Source organism: Rhinoraja longicauda, chromosome 42 (assembly GCF_053455715.1).
Source record: "Rhinoraja longicauda isolate Sanriku21f chromosome 42, sRhiLon1.1, whole genome shotgun sequence".
Classification (NCBI taxonomy): Eukaryota; Metazoa; Chordata; class Chondrichthyes; order Rajiformes; family Arhynchobatidae; genus Rhinoraja; species Rhinoraja longicauda.
The window spans coordinates 1,580,977-1,597,781 of record NC_135994.1 but is presented as its reverse complement, the minus strand read 5'-3'; the positions used below and the strand labels follow the sequence as shown (position 1 = coordinate 1,597,781).

General features: G+C 40.5%; 1 protein-coding gene across 4 annotated transcripts; it reads left to right on the top strand.

Moving 5' to 3' along the window:
* Positions 1–55: 55 nt before the first annotated feature.
* Positions 56–16,362, top strand: letmd1 (LETM1 domain containing 1). Of its 4 annotated transcripts, XR_013549602.1 has the most exons (10): positions 56–155; positions 5,063–5,223; positions 8,340–8,455; positions 8,690–8,772; positions 9,661–9,847; positions 11,027–11,128; positions 11,387–11,539; positions 13,080–13,176; positions 13,463–13,697; positions 14,921–16,362. XR_013549602.1 is itself a non-coding variant. In XM_078431370.1 (9 exons), the coding sequence occupies exons 1-9, from the start codon at positions 64–66 to the stop codon at positions 13,543–13,545; spliced, it is 1,074 nt and encodes a 357-aa protein (XP_078287496.1). In that variant the 5' UTR covers positions 56–63; the 3' UTR covers positions 13,546–16,362. The 4 variants fall into 4 exon arrangements, 3 of the variants coding, with proteins under 3 accessions (XP_078287496.1, XP_078287495.1, XP_078287497.1); XM_078431370.1 differs by having other exon boundaries at positions 13,463–16,362; XM_078431369.1 differs by lacking the exons at positions 13,463–13,697; positions 14,921–16,362 and adding an exon at positions 11,952–12,169 and having other exon boundaries at positions 13,080–13,175.
* Positions 16,363–16,805: the final 443 nt, after the last annotated feature.

The window sequence follows — 16,805 nt, the reverse complement described above, 5'->3', positions numbered from 1 at the left end:
GAGAAAATAGACGACATCACGAGTCGATGACCTTTGCACCCGCCCAGCCCCTTGTTTTGCAAGATGGCGCTCGCTCGGGGATGTTTCCGACTTCAGCGGCTAAAGGGATGTGGTTTCTCTGAGTTTTTATACTATCCGACGATCTGTGCCTCTCGGTAAGATACGTTTTATCCTGGGGCTTTGGTGCTCTGTATTTATTATTATAGGTCACCGTTTCTTTATTAGTTTTCCCGCGATCATTTCCAGACCTCCGAGTCCCGCAGCCCACGCACAGGTGGAGCAATAGCGAGGGTGTGTTCCAAATATATGGATTACTATTAAATACCCGAGTCACTGTCATCTGACAAATTCAACTTTAAGCATCACGCGTTATAACATTGCAGCAGCCTTCACTGAGGCTGCCGGTCGTTTTGTTGTGATTTCGAAAATCAATGAAAGATACCGCACAGAGTAGGTCTAAACTTGTTTAATAATAATAAAATATATTTATTTTATATAGCGCCTTAACACATGCACAAAGCGCTTTACAAATACAATTAACATAGAAACAAACAGACAAACAGACAAACTATCCTGACGGAAAAGCGGCGAATAATCAACGCCAGCGTCCTCTCACGTCAGGGTCCAGCAGTAGACATTAAAGAACACAAGACACACAGATACAATTTTTTACACAAAACAGCCATCACAGTGATTGCTCTAGGCATACCCTCACTGTGATGGAAGGCAAAGTCTTATCTCCTCCTCGTTCTTCTCCCGTGGCGCCACGAGGCGATCGAGGCTCCCAACCCCTTGAAGCCCCCACCGGGCGATGGAAAGTCCCAGGGTCGAGCCGAGCAGGCCGATGAAAGTTCTGAGCCCCCACCGGGCGATGTAAAATGCTGCGGCCAGGCCACGCAGGGTGATGAAGGGCCTGGTAGAACTATTCCAATTACTCCTCCCTTTTCTGCATAGCCTTTTTTTCTTTTATGCTGTTCCATTTAATACAAGTCAGAGTAAACAGTTTTTTCGCAGGTTGTGATTAGTGGGTTACCACAGGGATTGATTGATGCTTGTCAGTCACAATTTCTGAGGAATTTGGTTGAGGGGAGCAAATGTCATGTTTGTTGCTGTTTAAAAAAATAGGATAGTGCGGAGGGTACAAGGAACCTTAAAGAGGATGCAGGCAAGCTAAGTGGGTGAGGACTTGACAGCTGGGATATGATGTAGTCAAATGCCAGATCATCTGTAGAAACAAGGAATTGCAGATGTACGTTTACAAAAAAAGACACAATGTGTTGGACAAACTCAATGGGTCAGGCAGCATCTCTGGAGAACATGGATAGGTGATATTTCGAGTTGGGATCCTTCTTCAGACATCCCAACCTGAAAAGTCACCAATCCGTGTTCTCCAGAGATGCTGCCTGACCTGGTGTGTTAATCCAACACTGTCTGTTTCAGATCATCTGCCTTGGTGCACAAAATAGGAAAGCAGAGTTTTATTTAAATGGTGACAGGTTAGAAAGTTGTTGTTCAAAGGGAACTACGTGTTTATGTGCACAAGAAACTTAAGACTAACATGAAGGTATGGGAAGTTGTTAATGGGCAAATGGCATGTTAGCTTTCCTTGTGAGAGGCTTTGAGTAAAGAGGTTTGACTGGCAGAGTCATCATGGATTTAGGAAAGGGAGGTTGTGTTTTACAAATCAGTTTTGGGATTGTGAGCAGCAGAACGGATGGGAAAGCAATTGTTATTGTGCATTTGGACTTCAAAGCACCACGTGTGAGTAAACAAAGTGAGAGAACGTGGGACTGTGGTAATATACTGGTGTGGCTTGAAAATTGGTTTATGGACAGAAAACAGAATAGGAATTAATGGGTAGTTTTCCAGTTGAGGGGCTGTAATGAATTAGTTGTAATGGTGTTACAGGGATTTGATTAGTGCAAGAAAGTGGCACTGAGGTAAAAGATGAGCTATGTTTTTTTCTGAATGCAGAGCAGGCATGAAGGGCTGAATGACTGACTAATACTACTTCTGTTCTTATCGGGGTCTCCAACACAAGTGAGAGCTGCCTACTCCCGGTTGGGGTATAATTAACATTGCATAGGATGCAGGTGGGGCATTAAAATTATTAACGGACAAACAAGTGTAATAAATGTAACGCTATAAAAACTGCTGGAGTGGGGAAATAGTTAATGTTTCAGGTTGGTGACCTTTGTCTAAGCTGGTAATTGAGCTTATCCATCAGCAAAACATTTAGTCTTGACAGGTGAGCCTAGCTGTGCAGGTGTGTGCATTAATGTCAATCTTATTTTGAGTATCTATATACTAAAACTCTCGTTTGTTTGTTCCTGAACTACAGCCAAAACGGTACACGATAGCACGACAAATTTAGGCCCACCTTACTCACCGTCATCCCTTTGGTGCTAATGGAAGAAGTTTCATTGAAATCGGTGTTATATTTTTAGAGTTATTCACATTTTAAAGTTTAAATCTATCTCCGAGGAAGGGAGAGGAGGGAGGATTGGGGGGGGGGGGGGTGGAGGGAGTGGGGGGGGTGGAGGGAGTGGGGGAGGGGGCAGCGGGGAGGAGGAGAGGATGCTGCACCAATGTAGGAGAGGTTTGGGCCCAACGGGTCCACTTGGTCTAGTTTTACTTAAAATCCTTATATAACTGAATCTCCAGTCAGTTTGTCATTTGAGGACCAGTGTCTTTCTGATGACCAGTATAATTCTGGAGTGTTTTATAACAGCACTTGAGCGCAAAGCATTTGCAGTAGAAATGGTCAGTGCAGTCTGAAGAAGGGTCTTGACCCGAAACGTCACCCATTCCTTCTCTCCAGAAATGCTGCCTGACCCGCTGAGTTACTCCAGCATTTTGTGTCTTTTCTTTGATTACCTTATAAAGGTTACCTAGCGCAAATGCAAATGCATCAGAAACACAACTGGAAATTTACAGATTTCTTATAATGTTCTAAAACCATCTGATCGCAAAATAAGCATTTTATTTTCTAAAAATGCATCGAGAGTTTAAATCTCAATCTTGACAATGGTCTTTTTTTAAAGTGAGATGCATTTCAATAATGGAGGTGAAGTGAACAAATAAATTGATCCAGGAGATTGTTATTTCCTAGTCAGGGTTGTGAAGCTGATCTAGGCCAGCAACAGGTATAATAACACTTCGTGCTGTAAGGAAAGTTGGCCAAAGTTCCATGCCTTGATTGCAAATTAGTGACTGGAATCTGCACGTGCATAGGTCAGTTCAGGACCTGGTTTTCTAGTGATGCATTCTTCCTTTTCCTCTGGTCAACCAGAAGGTAAATTTGTGTCTGAGCAATGGGAGGTATTCACGGACAAGGAAGGGAGGGATGAAAGTTAGTGTTAGAGTCAGTCAAAAAAGGAAGTTGAAGTTGTTTACTGATTGCTCAATAGCTTGGACAAGCATAGAAAATTAAGAAGGCAAATGAGGAAAACCCGAAGATGATATGTACATAAAGGACAAGTGCATTATGAAACTGTAGCACCTGTTGGGGAGCAAAGCGTTAATGTCTGTAGAGACAATGTAAAGTCTTGAAGAGGCTCAGAATGAGAAGAGTGATACTAAGCATCTTTGAAAAATTCTCAGGAGCCTGACTATGTAGCCAGAGAGATTTTTTTTAAAGGGGGCGAGTGGAGAGGTGGGAAATGAAGGAAATAGTAATCTTTTCCAGTATTCCTTGGTTATAGATATTGTGCTGGAAAACTGGAAGATTGTGAATAGGGTATTGTTTAAAAAGGAAGATGGGGATAGGTAGTGGGCAGAATTATTCAAACAAAATTCTGATGGGTGGCATAGATTAACATGTAATGAGATATGCGAGTAGCTTTGTTTTATTGAATTAATTTTATTGAGGTGGTAATGAATCCATATATTTGATGTTGTCTACATGGATTTTACGAGGATTTGTTTTGATGAGATCCTATGTAGCGAGCTGGTCGGAAAGGTTAACAAAAGGGCATCCAACAGAAAGTGACAAGTTGTATGCAAAATTGGTTCAGTGGCAAGGAAGTAAAAGTCAAATTGCATTCTAATGACTGGTATTGGTGTTCTGGAAAATTTAGTGCTACTTCCATGAGTTTTTGTTTTATTTATCGGTGATGTAGGCAAATATAGATTTCCTGATTTGAAAAGTTGGTCAATGATTACAGACGTTGTTTGTGTTTGACAAAGAAAAAGAAAACCATAGACTGCAAGAAAATACCAATGAACTAGTCAGGTTGGCAAGAAAGTGGCAAAAATCTGCTGAAGGTGTGAAGCAATGGCTTTGGGGAAAGTAAACAAGAGAAAGGGATGCTTGATAAGTAGCAGGAAACTGGGAAATCTAGAGGGACAGAGGAACTTTGAAATATATAATCCAAGGATCCCTGAAGCTCAAGGAAAAACAGGAAGAAAATATGTTTATGAAGACACATGGGACATTCCTTAATAGGTCAAAGTTCTGAATATGAGCAAGGAAGTTGTGCGAGAATTGTATAAAATGTTAGTTAGATGACAGCTAGAAAAGTGTGTACAATATGGCTTACCAAAGTGCAGAATGGACATGATTGTACTGACAGATATTCAAGAATGTTGCAAGGGCTAAGAAATTTTAGCTGTTTAGATTTTTTCATTTTAGATGAGACAGAATAGGGCTATTTTTTCTGGAACAGAGAGCAAGGGGAAATTTAAAAAGAGAAGTCAGTAATCGAGTAATTGATTTAAGATAATCAGAAGAAGGAATAGAGGGGAGTGCAGAATAAATTACCCCTCCCCGAGTGTCTGGAGGTCTGCATCTCACTCACATACCCTTAGCCTCTTTAAAAAGATGCTGGACGGGCACTTGACTTGTCTACATACAAGGCTATGGACGAAGAGAATTGGGGCCCGTGATTAAGATGGATAGCTTGTACTCTGCAAATGGCCTCCTTCTCCGCTTTACATTTCTATGATTCTTTCTGAGTACACTTGAAAAGTAACAGCATACTTTTTGGTAAAACTGCTAACAGATTAATTGATAACTTTCTTATTTTATTTCCCTCGCCACCAACACTCCACCCCACCGCAGGCTTACTAGTCACCAGTTGTCACAATTTTTCACAACAGCGAAGAGGAGTACTTTAAGTTCAGCTATCATCTCAAAGGCCAAACGTTTGAATGCAAAATATGAACAATTTCTGGAAAAAAACTTTCCACGTTTTTATGTGATCTATTCAACTTTTTTCCGAGGTAAGTTAGTAACCAGAAGATGTTAATCATTTTTCACCAGTAAACGTGACAAAAATGTTGGGAGAGAGGGGGCACATAACTCTTGGTATGGCAATGAAATACTCTGTAGGGGAGAAAGTCAGAAATACATTGACCGCACATCTCTACAGTTAGTGTTGACCATTAAATTCTGGGAAGGTATCAGTAGATTGGAAAACTACAAATATGACTCCCTAGTTTAAGAAGGGAGGTAAACTGTAGGCTGGTTGTTGGCAAGAAACTGGAGTTGAGAATCTTTTAGAAAAGTCAAATGCAATCAAACCAAGTCAATGTGGTTTTATGAAAGGAAAGTAATGTTTAACAAATTTTTAGTTTAGAGAAGTAAAAGGAAACGGGCCCTTCAGGCCACCGAGTCCACGCCGACCAGCGATCACCCATAAACTAGTTCTATCCTACACACTAGGGACAGTTTACAGAAGCCAATTAACCTACAAACCTGCACGTCTTTGGGATGTGGGAGGAAATCGAAGCACCTGGAAAAAAACCCACGCGGTAACAGGGAGAACGTGCAAACTTTGTACACGCGGTACCCATAGTCAGGATCAAACCCGGGTCTCTGGCGCTGTAAGACAGCAACTCTACTGCTGCCCCACTGTGCCACCCTAATTTTCTGGAGTTCTGAGGATGTTACAAGCAGAGCCAGTTGAGGGGAAGCTGTAAACGAGGTGGCTTTGGTAATCCAAAAGGGACTGAAGATGACACAAAGGCCCAGTGCACAAGATACAAGCTCGCAATATAGGTGTGGAGGGGCGGGGAGGTGAGTGTTAACATGAATTGAATGAAGACTGACTGTCAAACAGAAGACTGTCAGAATATGTTGTTTGTTTTTCAGGCTAAAAGGATATAACAAGGGAAGGGCCACAAGTATCAGTTTTTGGTCCTGAATTATTTATAACTTATATTAATGAGTTGGAGGAAGGGCCAGAGTTAAGGTATACAGTTTTGCTGATAATATAAATACAGGTGAGAGTTGAGAGTGCTTGTCGTATGTACCAATAATGGAACAATGAAATTCTTGCAGCAGCAGAGCAGTCCTGTAAATTGTGGTGAAGATATTTAGACTCTGCAATTATAGATTGGTTGAGCGAGTGGGTGAAAACTGGCATATGGAGTATAATATTAAATAGTAGTCTGCTTTTTAATTCCCAACCTCACACTTTCCTATTATCTAAATGGAGAGATACTGCACGAGTGGAATATAGAGGGATCTAAGCATTATTGTGTGCAAAACAAAATGTTAGCATACAAGTGAAGCAAAGTAGTTAGGAAGGCAAATGGGACACTGGCCTTTCTTGCAAGGAGTTTGGCATTCAGAGATATTGTTACAATTGTACAAGATGATATTGATGCTGCTCATGGGTGATTCTGCAATGTTTCCCCTTATTTAAGGAGGGGCATGCTGACATTGAAGGCAGTCCAGGAGAGAATCACTCTGCTGATTACAGGGATGAAAAGATTATTTTATTATGAACGGCTAAAAAAGTTTGATCTGTCGTCTTTGGAGTTTGCAAGAATGAGAGCTGATCATATTGAAACATATATGATCCTAAAGGTGCTTGTCAGGCAGCAGTCGAGATGTTTCCACTGGTGGGAGAGTTGTAGTTGCAAGAGGATGATCGTTTAAAACTGAAGTGCACAGGAATTTCTTCTTGAAGAAGATAGTGAACCTAGTGAATTTCTTCCACAGAGGGTTATGGGGGTTAGACCACTCGAGGTATTTAAAGAGGAGGTGGGTACTTTTTTGAAAGGTCAGGGTATGAAGGGCAATATGGGCCTTGCATAGAAGAGGCCCATTGGGTAGAACAATCATGGCCATATTGAATGGCGGGCCAGGTGTGAGGAGTCAAGTGGCCTACTCCTATTTTCTGGTCTGTTCTTGGGTGCTTTCTGTCTGCTGGTATTATTTTCTGGACCTGTTCCACTTCCCTAACCTGTGTCCTTCTTTAAAAATTCACCTGTTTTCTTGTTGCACTCCATTTTCCTAAAAGTGAAGTTGAGTTTATTGTCGTATGCACAAGTAAGGTCAGGTACAGATACAATGAAAATCTTGTTTGCAGCAGCATCACAGGCACAGAGACTCGAACAACACACAAAAACATAAATTATGCATTAATTACACAAACGCTGGAAAGAAAAGACATTAGTGCAAAACACAATTACAAAGCACATCCATGCGAGCCTAATAGGTGGTCTGTAATGTTCTGTTCTTCAGGCGGTTTATGGGTCATGCAGGTCGGTTCAAGAATCTTCTTAGTAGAAAAGTAGCTGTTTCTGAACCTGGTGGTGTGGGACCTTCGGCTTCTGTACCTCCTGCATGATGGTAGCACCGAAAAGCGGATGGGGCTGAAATGGCAGGGATCCTTCTTGAATAGATGCCACCTTCATGAGGCAGCGCTACATGTAGATGCTTTTGATGGCGGGGATGGCTGTTCCCACAGTGGACCAGGTTGAGTCCACCACTCTGCAGCCTCTTGTGTGCCTTTGCTCGAGCACTGTTGGAATGTATTTGTAAATAACTATCTCTCGCAAAATCCACTTTTACTGCTATCATTGGTATAGCATCATTAAAAAACAATCTTGCCATTATCGCGTTGCTGTTTATGGGAGCTTGTGTGTGTAATTTGTTGCAAAGTTTCCTCCATTACAGCAAGTACTTAATTTGGGCACAAAGCACTTGGCCCTTTGTTGTGAAAAGCACTATGGAGTTGCATGACTGCCTTTCTTTTATTGAATCTTGTTGCATAAAAGTCTGTTCAACCCCTTGCTGGAGTAACTCAGCAGGACAGGCAGTATCTCTGGAGAGAAGGAATGGGTGACGTTTTGGGTCGAGACCCTTCTTTAGACTTGGGTCTTTGAAAAGGCTGGCCGCTCTCCCCACAGACATGCAATTTTCCCCTTCAAGTTTATTTCAAATTCCCTTCTGAAAGTTGCTTCTGCCATCTTATCGGGGTGTTCATTCCTGATCCTAACAGATTGCTGCTTTTGTTATATATAAAAATAATAGGTATCTTGTCAAGTATCATTAATAGTAATTGTACTTTCTACAATGATATCTCTTCACTTTGCTTATCTCGTAGGTTTCCATATCTTGTATCTTGACTTCAAGGAAGTTAATGGAATAAGGAATAAGATGGCCAATAAAGGACTAAAGTACAACCAGCTGCCTTACAGGGAAATGGAAAAATTAAGACAGGTGAGAGACCTTCCCATGGCATAAGTGAAGGCCTTTCTTTCTATCTATCTGCCTTCTCCTGCTTATGAGTCACAGAACTTGCAGACCAAACTACAAAAGTAGACCAAAGCAGATGTTTTTTAAGCAGTTTTTCTGTATAGTTTGGGGTGGGAGGGATGGTTAGAAGGTGGAGACTGGCTACCTGTGAATGAGCTGAGTTTTTGAAATTAACTGTACAAGTGTTTTATTTTCCAGTTTCGCAGAGATGTTATAAAGGTAATGCCGGTAGTGCTTCTCGCCATTCCACCATTTGCAAACTATCTTGTGTTCATATTGATGTAAGTATTTCAAGAATTTCTATTAATGTTCCACAGTTGGACACTGATCACTTGTGCTAATCCAGCCATATTTTAAAATATACAGGACTTGTGATCAAAGATTTAAAACTGAATATGTTAACAAACATTGCTATAAAATCCACTTAAAAAATAAAAGGTAATTCCGGTGCTAACTGTCATAATGCTGTTGGGCTGTTTCAAAAGCAAAGTTTATACCAGCCGTTGATTGTGTCTATTTGATGCTCTAACCTATGTATCAGATTGCAAGATAAATGAAGGGCCAAAGCAAAGTTTGGAAATTTAAAGAATTACCATGCACTATAATTATTTGTGGTTTTAGTTGTGTCATGCCCCCTGGTGGAAAGTAATAATTCTGAAAATCAATTAAATTGCCTAAATCATTGAATCTTGCAGGACAGCAATAACTCCATCATTCCTATACCAAGTCTTTCAAAGAGCTGTAGTCAGTCCCACCCCAGGATGTACTCTCTCACCTTGTAGCAACTAAGAAGGACTTTCCTCCTTCCCTGTGGCCTCACATGAATAGTACTTGAACATAACTGAGGTTGGGAGATGCGGAAGGAGATTTTTGTCCATGTTTTTCTGTGAAACAATACATTATCGTCAGAAGTATTATTCTGAATTATGTTTGTTTGTAATATGTGGTCGGCATTGTTTCTATGATTTACTGTCCAATGTTATATAATTCTCATTTTGAGTGGTGATCTTTGGCCTCTCGTTTTAAGTTGTGACCCTAACCACCATTTAGAGCCACTGGAAGTGGTGGAGATTTGATCAGGTGGCGAATCAGTGTCAGAATGAGTGACTTCAACACTGAACTGTTGGAACACATACAATTCCTGAGTCTGCACATGATTTTATTTGTAGGTATTTCTTTCCACGCCAGTTCTTAATAAGACACTTCTGGACCCACGATCAACAACAGGAATTTAAGGAAATCTACCACTCGTTCCGGGCTCAGGTTTACCCAGACGCCGTGAGTGGTTTAATCAAAGCAGCCTCAAAAGTTAAAGACAAACGACTGAAAAAACAGCTGTTAACTCTTGGCAACAAAGTACGTACACCAATTAATGAAACTTGTGAAATTTTATTTCCAAGCTTATCACCTTGGATCAAGCACTTTTCAGGTGGCAAGATGCAGACTTGTTTTTGATCTGCTGCATGTTGTACTCCCAATGTTACCGAGAAGGTAAAAGCCTAATATGCGGTCCTGTGTAAGAGTGTCTGGGGGGTGGGGGGGTTAGGGAAGGAAATGACAATATATCCCAAGTTTTTTGATCAACCTCTGGCAACCAGGTAATGTGACCACTATAATTTGCGAGACAGGTTGATCTATTTACCATTTGGCTAGCAAATAAAATAAGATGTAAAGGAAGAATGTGTATAAGTGAACCAAAGTTTATGTAGAACAGGCAAAATAGAGACATGGCCGAGATCAGATCAACCATGAGTAGTGATGTAGACTCCCCTGCTGTGCAACTGCCTCCTGTATCTGTTTCATATGTTCACACACTGGTGTGTCAGAAATTGTTCTGGACATAAAGGTTCTATTATAAATGATGGAAATGTTTCTGTTTTTCAAAGTGCCTGTTCCAAAGTAGTCAACTTGGATCTCATTAGTGAATAAAATAAATTAAAAATGGCCACTTAAGTGGGAAATGCAGAGGTTCAGTCAATAAAGACTTGACCAATGGAAAAGAAGAAAAAGGATTGTCCCAACATGAAGGAAAAACATGGCAACCTCAAGATTTGCAGGCTGTCTCCTCATCCATACCTGATGTGTAATCAAATATTATTTCTCAAAGTCCGATTTGCAGTTTTGGAGTTAGCATGATACAGCCTTGCCCTACCTCAAAGGCACATCCTACCTCAGCAGGGGTAATTGTTCTGCACCCCCCCCCCCCCCCCCCAGTAAAGACATCCTTTGGATTATTGGTAAAGGGAGGGGGGAGCCTTGACATCCAAAAAAACCACTTTATTTCAATTTTCTAAGACTTGTTAGATTTGAAGGGTTATTGGGTGCGGTGGGTTCACACTCTCTGTGCTTCGATCAAATTTCTTATCCTCGTGGTTTCAGTTGTATTTTTTCCACTGACACAGCAGCTATTTTGAGATAGTAACCTGGCTTTGAATGTGGGTGGGGAGTTACTGACCCAGTTTCTGATTGCAGTAAGCTGTATTTTAAGGCTGTTGAGTGTATTTGTGATCCACTGTTCTGTGTTTTTAAATCAAGGTTCAGGATGGCATCCATCCCGAAATCTTTCAGCTACACATGGTGGCAAAGCTGTTCTTGGGACATCCACTAGCAATCCGTCGCATTGAAAAACGGCAGGCGGTAAGGAAGTGGTAGAGGAGTTTATTCCTGTTGACCCTTTAGAAACAATTTAAATAATGTAAGTCTTTGGAACTCTATGTAAAACAATGCGTTTGTCTTTAAGATAACAGAATAAATTGTTAAACACAAGTGAGTTGGATATTTGGCAAAGTAAAATTCTGTGGGGTTTTTAATGAGCCATATGCATTTGACTTCTGAAATGAAAGGCATGAAGGGAATGGTTGCTCATTGAACTGTACCCTGCTGTTATGTTGTTAGGAAGTCTTTAGTCGGGTGATGTTTCTCACTCCACACATGCCCTCCTTCATCCTACGCCATCGTATCTGGAGCCACATCATGGAAATTCGTCATTTGGACCAAGCTTTGAATAGTCTAGGATTGCATGACCTGTCGGAGGATGAACTGAGAAATGTGAGTTGAAAGGTTGAGCGTGTGGAGCCAGTTGCTCAGCGACAGCTTTTTTGTAAAGTGCTTTTAATGTAGAGAAATGTTTTGCAGAGTAGCAATTAGATGAAAAATGGATGCCGATTCTAAGAAACGAACACAAAGCTTGGTTGGGTGGCATATAGTTTTTCGGAAGGAATTCCAGAGGTATATGGTCTCATTTGCTGACAGCATGATCACCAATGGTGGTGTGAATGGAAATGAAATTCAAGACCTCGAGCAGAAGAGTGCGGATTTCATAGAAACACGCTGTACAGAATCGGGCCCTTCAGCCCACCATGTCCTTGCTGCCCATCAACCACCCATTTACTCTAATCCCATTTTATCTCTCCATGTTTCCTGCAACTCGCCCTGGATTCTACTGTCCACTACATGCCAGGTCAATTTACAGTGGCCAATTGACCCACGATCCCATTCATCTTTGGGATATGGGAGGAAACTCGACTCATGCAACCAGGGAGAATGGACAAACTCGCACAGATGGCACCCGAGGTCAGGGTTGGACCTAGGTTTCTGGAGATGTGAGGCAGCAGCTCAACTAGATGCACCACTGTGCTGCCGCAGGCTGTGAGTCTGGAAAAAGTTAGAGCTAGAGAGGTCAGTTTTAAAATGAGCAATCAGAATGTGGTGGAGGGTTGATTGGCCCCTTCGTTTCTCTCTCTCTCTCTCTCTCTCTCTCTCTCTCTCTTCCCCCACATTGCCACATCAAACAGGCATCCTGATACAGATCAGTGTCCAGTAACTGGCAGCCTACAAAACTTTCAAGGAGATGGATGTGACAATAGTCCAGAACCTGGAATGTTGTGATTCCAGCATCAGACCATATTATTTTTCTGGGCCCTGTGTACACTTTGAATAGACCTGGAAGCATTGTCCTCTTGCTCAGCTGCTTGGACTATAGAATAGTATTGGGGGTGGAAAGACCTATGGGCAAGAGTGGAACATGGAAGTCTGGAAATACTTTGTTTTCTACTTGACTCTATTGCCTTAAAATACAATGGAGAAAGCATTTGTTTTGAATGACATCACTGTCCTTTGCAAAGTTAAGCCTTGGTGAAATTAAGAATGGATAAGTTTTATTACTGTAAATCCAGTCATTTAAATGTTATTTTTTGTTGCTTTCTCTTACATTACTCCACCAGGTGAGTAACATGTTAAGGATGCTTTGGAATGAAACCTTTCCCTGGTGAATAATCAGACTGCTGTGAAAACTTCTGCTGAAGTTTGGCATGTGATGGTCTCACGTGAAGTTAGCTGTTTGTAATTCAGATGTGAGGCTCATCTTGAGTCTGTCAGTAATATAAGCCAAATATCCTGGCATTTTGATCTTTTAAAATTAATTTAGATACAAGCTCTCTTGTACACTGAAGCAAAGTAAATGTAACACTGGAAGAGGGTAATCCGTTTGCTGTTTAATACAAATAAAAAGCTGCTTTCTCTGTACTTTGATTTGCCTGCCCAAACATGCTTGGCCTGCTCATTATTTCTTTTTGCTTCTGTTTTAAAGGCATGTTATGTGAGAGGTTTGAATTCGGTACACCTGAATGCAGCAGAGTGCAAGGACTGGTTAATCAAATGGGTCCAGCTTTCCAAGAAATTAAAAGGTAAATTAAAAGGTTACCTGTTCGGTGCATTTATCCTCCTGTGGGTAATTGTTCAGTGGTGTGAACTTTTTACTGCAAATGATTGTGGGCCATGGTTCCTGCATAAGTATTATAAAGGGCATCTCACTAAATCTAACTCCCTTTCTCTTTAGAATTAATTGAACTGTTCGAGCACAGGAGGAAACCATTGTGGCTAATGTTGGAGTTGGAAAGTGATTAGTTTTCTACAATGTATGTAAGTTAATCATTGCCAATTCTAAAAATATAATTTATTTTCTGCTTTTAGATTCTGAAGTCTCTCTGCTATTGCACAGCATGGTGTTACTTTCCACAAATTACCTCAAAAAACCTCTAGAGAAAAGCAAGTAAACCTTAAATGCAAGACTGGGGAGTGGCCATATGTTTACCCAAGGCATCTGTGCATTGCGTTGACAAGGATTTTTTCGTTATTGCCAAACTCCTGAATGCAAAAGCCTGTAACCATTAACTTGCCTCTTCTGATGTACCGATTATGCTTAGAGGTAGGTTTTCCCTAATGAGAGATGAAGACAAAGATGTTTACTTGAAGTACAAATGAATTCATTTAAAAGAAACAATGTGCTCTGGATCAGTATTTTTTTCATTTGAGCAGTGTGATTTTATTTGAATTGTATTATTTTTTCTTTCAAGTCACATGCGTAGATTTTCATTGCAAATGGAAATGGGGAAATAACCACTTTACTTAGAAACATAGAAAATAGGTGCAGGAGTAGGCCCTTCGAGCCAGCACTGCCATTCAATATGATCATGGCTGATCATCCAAAATTAGTACCCCGTTCCTGCTTTCTCCCCATTTCGTTAGCCCTAAGAGCTATATCTAACTCTCTCTTGAATATATCAAGAGGTTGCTCTCAAAGTAAGGGTGATGTTCACAGCTTTTGCATGGTTTATGACAGTGGGGCAATATCTTAATGAAGGGCAGTGAAAGGTGGTCATTAAAGTTCCTGTTAAAGATGCACTGCTCCACTGTCTACTTTTGGAATGTCATCTCACTGACGGGTGTTGGTATTGAAATGCATCGAAGGGTGTGAGGTTCTGGCACTTGCATGAGAGGTACAAAGTTCAAGTACCATCTTAAAGGGATTTGTAAGTGCTCATTATTTCCAGACAATCCTTCTAAAGATGTAAATTATCCTTTAATCACTGGGGATTCTCAAACCTTTACGTTTTTATATTCAGACATTATATTTCTGACTTCTCGTTTGCTTAAATATTCTTCTCTCCCTATACCTAACATGGAAATTTACCACCTCTAGCAATCTGCACTGATATACTTTTCAAATGTTCTGCATTTTCTAATTTTATATACCATACACCTTTGCCATCATTATTCAGGCCACAATCTGGCTAAGGAGATGCAATGTCACTTACCTTGTTTGCTCATATTCCAGATGCCCCACTTTCATCTGTCCCTTCCAGCAAGTCACCATGTAAAATATCACTAGTTGAACTGCCAAAGGCAAGTATAACTAACAGAAGGTGCTGTTTGTTGGTTGAGAGAATTTTTGGTCTTGTTCTCCAGCAGGACCTCCTCCCATTTGAGTAAGGTTGCATTAGGCCAAGGTCAGTGATGAATCTAAAGAGCAGTTTGTATTGTGGATTGGTGCTTATTTAAAAATTACCCAACCTCTCATTTTACTGATGACGCTTTGTTAATTGGACAATCACCCCTGTGGCCTACATCTGCTATTTCTTATCCTTTCAGCCTGCTCTTGAAAACCAGTTACTGGTTGCTTATTGCTCGTTGCACAGTAGATGGGCCCAAGAACGTTCTTATGCCTGTGAACTATCCTCAAACCCAGAAATATTTAGGCCAGTGACATTGAAACAATAAAAATACTGTGAATCAATCGGAAAAGGTCACCAATACTCGGGTAAAGCAGCATCAGTGGAAAAAGAGTTCATGGTTCAGACAGGCTCTGCTGGCTGAGCACTGCAGCGGGTCTACTGGCAAGTTGGGCCTAATCCATGACTTAACTGTGTTACTAGTATGCTGACAGTTAGTAAATTTGCAAATAAATTGTTTTTGTGTTGGATAGTGCTTTCTAATCCTACATTTCCCGAGTAGTTAAATTATTAAAGAATATAATACTTTAGATTGGCTAAATTACTAGTTCAGTTGGCTGTTGAAGCAATGCAGTTCCATATATTTTGGCTGAGGTTACATTTAAAGATGCTGCTGCCCATTTTAACCCCAATATACAGCAGCAAAGGGAAGTCTTAACTTTATCAAGTTACATTTGAGATGTTGCCAACAATTTTTGTTTTTATATTTTAATCCTATTTTTAAAATATCAGAATGCTCCCCCAGCTTCTGATGGTTTCATTGTTTCAATGTGCATGGCGAGTGAGTGTCGTTGCACTGTCATTCAAGGGATGAGATGTTGTTGTCTGCCACCTAAACAGGAAGGTTAAAGCATTCAAAGTTGAAGCACTGATGTTTGAATTCTGATGGTTAGAACAAAGCTGCAGTTTACCAGGACATGTGTCCTTTTAAGTGATTTATATCTTAAATTCATGGCACTGGCCTGTTACTTTCTCCATCTTGGGGTAGATTTCCATTTCCAGATGAAACATCATACTACATTTTGAATAGTTGGAGTAAATGGAGATAACTTAGATTTTTTTCTCCCAAAGTTGCATTTAAGGCATTGGGGTGATTTTTCACTTTCACTTCCTGACTGCTGGCTGAATGGTTTGCTTGCCCTGCACTTATCCCATTAAGTCCAAGTGTGGTAATGGTGAAAATAACCTCAGTGTGCCTGCTCTTCCATCTCTAGCACCTGAAGCTGCATCATAAATCGGTACAAAATGGGCAATTTAATTCCTTTTATGAAATTTAGATTAACATGCTCATCTTAGGTGGTTGTATAAACACCTATTGCACTGATAGATGCTTGTATGCTCCTGTACTAATTGTTTTGTGATTTTTATTTTTGAATTGTGCACTGCATATGACATGTAAAAGTTTACTTTTTGATCTCTTGAGTTGTACTTAATTTTTAAGTGAAGATAGATGCCTCAATTCAACAAGTACTTTTATTTGTAAAATGTACTGTAAATGGATGTGATTGAGCTCAGTTTTTGTTAACTTCAATGTGGAAAAAGTATAAAATCCCTTGGATGTGAATAAACAAATATTTTTTACTTTTTGGCATTATGCTTTGGTCAAGTTGCTGAGTGACCAGTAAACATGACAAAGGCTGTAGATTGGGTAAATTATATTTGGCCCTTGTTGGTCTGGTCCTAAAACTAACTACTTCATGGTAAAGCTTTTAAGTCCCTTCCCCAGAGGTTAATAGCAGCATGTAGTGAGTGACTTCATGATATGAAAGCCCAGAATACTGAGAAGATGGCTAACTACATGTTTTTAAAGATCTTAGAGGAAGCAGTAGAGATATGATCGAGATGGACAAAGGTGAGTGGTGGGATAAAGGAAATGAAGCTAGAATTGAGTGGGGAAAATAATTTAAAGATAGGGGTAGACTTCACTGTCCCTGCTTAGTTTACTATGCACCAATTCTTGTCATATTACCAGAAAACTTCTACAATAAGCTCCTCAGCTTTTTAACTTCCAATAACAGCTCATC

Bases quoted from the DNA above. Each gene is read 5' to 3' on its own strand.
- letmd1 (XM_078431369.1), top strand. From the start codon at position 64: ATGGCGCTCGCTCGGGGATGTTTCCGACTTCAGCGGCTAAAGGGATGT. The intron at 8,773-9,660 runs GTAAGTATTTCA...TTTTATTTGTAG, and splicing joins TATCTTGTGTTCATATTGAT to GTATTTCTTTCCACGCCAGT. The intron at 11,540-11,951 runs GTGAGTTGAAAG...ACTACATGCCAG, and splicing joins CGGAGGATGAACTGAGAAAT to GTCAATTTACAGTGGCCAAT.